General features: G+C 44.2%; 1 protein-coding gene across 3 annotated transcripts in view; it reads right to left on the bottom strand.

Annotated features, from left to right (window-relative positions):
• Positions 1 to 1,928, bottom strand: part of RINT1 (RAD50 interactor 1) — a 30,409-nt gene extending 28,481 nt beyond the window's left edge. Inside the window, exons 1-2 of one of the 3 annotated variants that reach the window (XM_019660161.1) lie at positions 1,794 to 1,928; positions 1,305 to 1,350 (exon numbers count right to left, since the gene is read on the bottom strand). In XM_019660161.1, the coding sequence (XP_019515706.1) occupies positions 1,305 to 1,350; positions 1,794 to 1,835 (88 nt within the window). In that variant the 5' untranslated portion in view covers positions 1,836 to 1,928. Of the gene's footprint in view, positions 1 to 1,304; positions 1,351 to 1,793 lie in introns of those variants that run through there. The other 2 variants (XM_019660162.1, XM_019660163.1) reach the window with 2 other exon arrangements.
• Between the last annotated feature and the right edge of the window lie 1,921 nt (positions 1,929 to 3,849).

Genomic DNA, 3,849 nt, shown 5'->3' with positions numbered 1-3,849 from the left:
GGCCATGTGCAGAGGGACTATTTTGCGAATGCTAAGGTTGCTGTAGCTTAGGGAGTAACTTCTATCTTCGCTTCTTAAAAAATTATGCTCTTTTGATATAACCACTTAAATGCAGTATAGTACGTTCTTAGTCAAATTATGTTCTTCAAAATAATACACTAGTGATTTGGAGTGTTTTATATCTCTCCTAGTCTCTATTTTTTTGTACCAAGCACTCCTATAAATTGCAAACAAGTTGCCCAAGCCAAAGGAGGGACAAGGACAAAGTCTATAGTCTGCATCTATCACTTTACAAACATGACAGCTCAATAGGCACCAACTTCTAAGACATGAATGGGCAAAGGTGGAAAAGGGGAGTGTTTAACTGAAAGATATGGGGTACTCTCAAATTCTCTGAGGAAAAGGAGCTGAGTTGTGGCAGCTATGATTGTCAAGTGCTATGGACTACTTAGAGCTTTCTTTCTGATGCAGATTATATCAGTAGGCAATGTTAAGGGCAAGCCTCACTCCTAAAGCCAACATGGTAACATGGGCACCCTTTTCTCTTACCACTACTCATTCCCAAAGCATTTTTGCCATGATCAGAAGAACCAAAACCCTCTGTTGGAATAGCTGTTACAGGCTTTTTGCTTCCTCCCCTAATAAATTTCACTTCAAAAGCCCCTGAAGATTCCTTGATTTCCAAAAGCCTGCCATGCCTAGCTCATTAAAGTAAAATGACAAATGTCCATATCCCCGACATATGCTCCTGTCTAAGGTAGGAAATGGGGGTATTGGCCTTTTCCCTCTTTCTTGTCCAGCCCAAGATCCAGGAACCAAGTTATCAGTTGTGTTCTTTCCAGGTCAACTTCTCAGTGCAAACACTGGTCATTTACAACTAAACAATGATCATTTGATTTCTTTGAACCTAATTAAGGTGATAGGCATCTCTCCGAGATCATTAGCCTCTCCAAATTCCTGATGCTTAAAAAGTTGATGCTTCATTAAAATAACAGGCAGGCCACAATTATTTTGAATCAGTATGATGGGCAGAACTCCAGTGAAACCATGCAAGTCTGCACTAGATAGGGGTCAGGAAGTGCTCTTCTCCAAATCATCCCATATTTTACAATTTTAGAAAGACAAAAAGGAAATGTGCATAATGATAATCAGTATTTAATACTATGCAAGCATACTGTACAAGAAAAATAAACACTTCATTTAAAAGATAACAGGGTAAGACCATTATCGGCTGCAGACCCTGGAAGGCTGAGTTTGGAGAGCTGGCTGGGTAGACAGTGCTAAGGTATTTGGAGTTTGCTTACTTTTCTCCTCCGAGTTCTCCGTGTCATCACCACTCTCAGAGCAGCACTAGAATAACAAGTGCAACAAACACATTAAGACCTAAGTAGTTAATGGAACTCATGCACGAGAACATACGCTGGAGGACCGCGAGGTCCCAGACCCTTTCCCCTGGGGTCTTCCTGAGCGACCAGGGCCGCCTGATGCAGGTTCCAAAAGGGCCACCACTGCCACCTCCCCAGGAACGTAGGAGTTACCTTGCCCTAGCCGCCAGGGTCACCTCCCCAGAGACATGTGTCATCTCCCCGGGATCGCCACAGCCACCTCACTGGGACTACCTCCCCTGGGAGGTCTGTGTGTGCCACCTCACCAGGATTGCAAAGGCCATCTCCCCCGGGCCAGGAGAACCGCGTCCTCAAGCCGGCCGCCACTAAAACAATCCCCTCTGGGAGATCTGTGCCACCTCACTGGGCCACCAGTGTCCCCTCCCCAGGCCATCAAGGCCGCCTCACCGGGGTTGCCGGCTCCTCGTCCATCTGGCCGGACCGGAGCATCCCGGCTCCGCGTAAATCCTCGGCTCCAGGCGCAGCTAACGTGGCCTGTGGAGCCCGGCTCTGGCCAGCGACCAAACACCAACTCAGTCTCGAATACTGCAGGGCGGAGCGCCACCGCGACTTCCTCTCGCCGTCTCTTTGGTTTCTTCCTATTCTCCCAGAGAGNTTGCTTCACTGGCCCAAGTTGGCACCATCATTGCGCTCTTCCCAGATGAGGCAGATCAGTCGCCAACTTCTGGACAGCCGCTCACAGCGGCTGCTGGTCGCTCATGCTGGCTGCTGGCTACACACGGTAGCCCATGGCAACCCACTGCAGCAGGGGCTGCAGCCTATGCCCTCAGCAGGCGACTCATGACAGCCCAGCTCCCGGTTGAGCTGTTGTTCAGCATCTTAGCTGTAGAGGGCAGTGTCACTGACCCTCATATGATGGATCCGAACCCGGGCCCTCTGGCGTCCCAAGCCAGCTCTTAACCAACGTGCCACTTGGCCAGCCCAGAACCTATTTTATTACTGGGAAAACAAGGACAAATCTGATTTTATTGGTACGGTTTTAATTAGTAATATATTTCCAAAATCTGTAAGGAACCAGATGGTATGGTCTAAATAACACCAAAGGAGGACTCTGATTTTAAGATGTTAAGAAAAAAAAGATTTCAAGTATAAGGAAAAAAAATTTGAAGGGGTGAACAATGAGTAAAAACTCCTTATATAAGAGCAAAAAAGTTTTAAAAGCTTCAAATGCCATTGTATGAAGATGTCCATTGTATGAAGAAACAGAAAAAAAATTTTTTAAAGGAAATGAGAGAAAACACAAATTACAAGGAAAAACTCAAAATGGCTAATGCATCCACTAAATTGTACAGTCTAAAGTAAGATTCTTTTCATGGCCAATAAACTAGACTTGGATTGATTCACATTGGATTTATTAAATGTGACAAAAACAGGTGATTTGGACCCTGCAGCCATTTCTTGGAGGAGAATGGTAGCAGCAGCAACACTTACTAGCTTTGGGTAGTTTGGGCTCGTCCCATTTAGTACGTGATAAATCCCAGAGTCCAATCCTTATAATAATTTTCCATGTTTATATAAACAAAACACTCAAGGAAACAAATTTCTAGTAAACACATAATCTACTTGAAAGGCAATTAAATTATTTCCCACTGTCCTAAATTTGCGGACCAACAGCACTGCTTCTTTTTCCCAGTCTCTCCAGCTATACCTTTGCTGACTGTCTGTGTCACGCTGGCTTTCTGAACGTGCCCCGAACACCACAGAAACCTGAAGGCCCACAGTAGCTTCCTGGCAAAAGAAGGTAGGAGTGACATAACCCATAGCGAGCTGCCACATCTTTCTCCATCCACTCCACCCCAGGGTGCTAAGATAAACTATTTCCCTTTTGGTTACTTATGGTTTCCTTCCTGGAGAAGTTAGAAAACCTGAAGTTTCAGTCAAACTCGATATAATGGTAACTCCATTTCACTGTGCAGTCATTAAGTTCCCTGATATTTAACATGCTCAACTCTACTCAGTCTACAACTACAGGGTTTAATCTGCCTAGACTTGAGTAGTACCTAGGGATTAAAAAAAATAATAACAATGTAAAAATTTAGAGGCATTGATCTCCAAATGAACATAAATGCTACAAAACAAGGCCCCAGGGAAAGCAAGAGTGGACTTCATAGAAACCAAACATTAAAATAAACCTGAACATACAATACAGTGCCTTTCTCTGCTTCAGGTTTGCCTGAAGGATTTGGTCCTCTCTAAAGAAATCATTCATGGTGAGTTTATGAACAAATTAAAAGCTTGATGGTACTAGCACATATTTAATAACAAGGACTATAGCAATTCCTTAAAACAAAAAAGGTGTATGCATGAGAGAGAACGCTGGGCGAACAATACAGAGCCTCTTGGGGAGCAACACTGTTTGGGCTTCATCTCTTTCACCTCTGTTCTTCCTTGGAACTGCCCTTATAAAACTTGGCTCTTTATCAAAAATGAAGTTTTAAGACAG

Source organism: Hipposideros armiger, unplaced genomic scaffold (assembly GCF_001890085.2).
Source record: "Hipposideros armiger isolate ML-2016 unplaced genomic scaffold, ASM189008v1 scaffold_312, whole genome shotgun sequence".
Taxonomy (NCBI): domain Eukaryota; kingdom Metazoa; phylum Chordata; class Mammalia; order Chiroptera; family Hipposideridae; genus Hipposideros; species Hipposideros armiger.
Note: the sequence above shows the minus strand (reverse complement) of the source record. Positions and strands in the feature narration are given on the sequence as shown.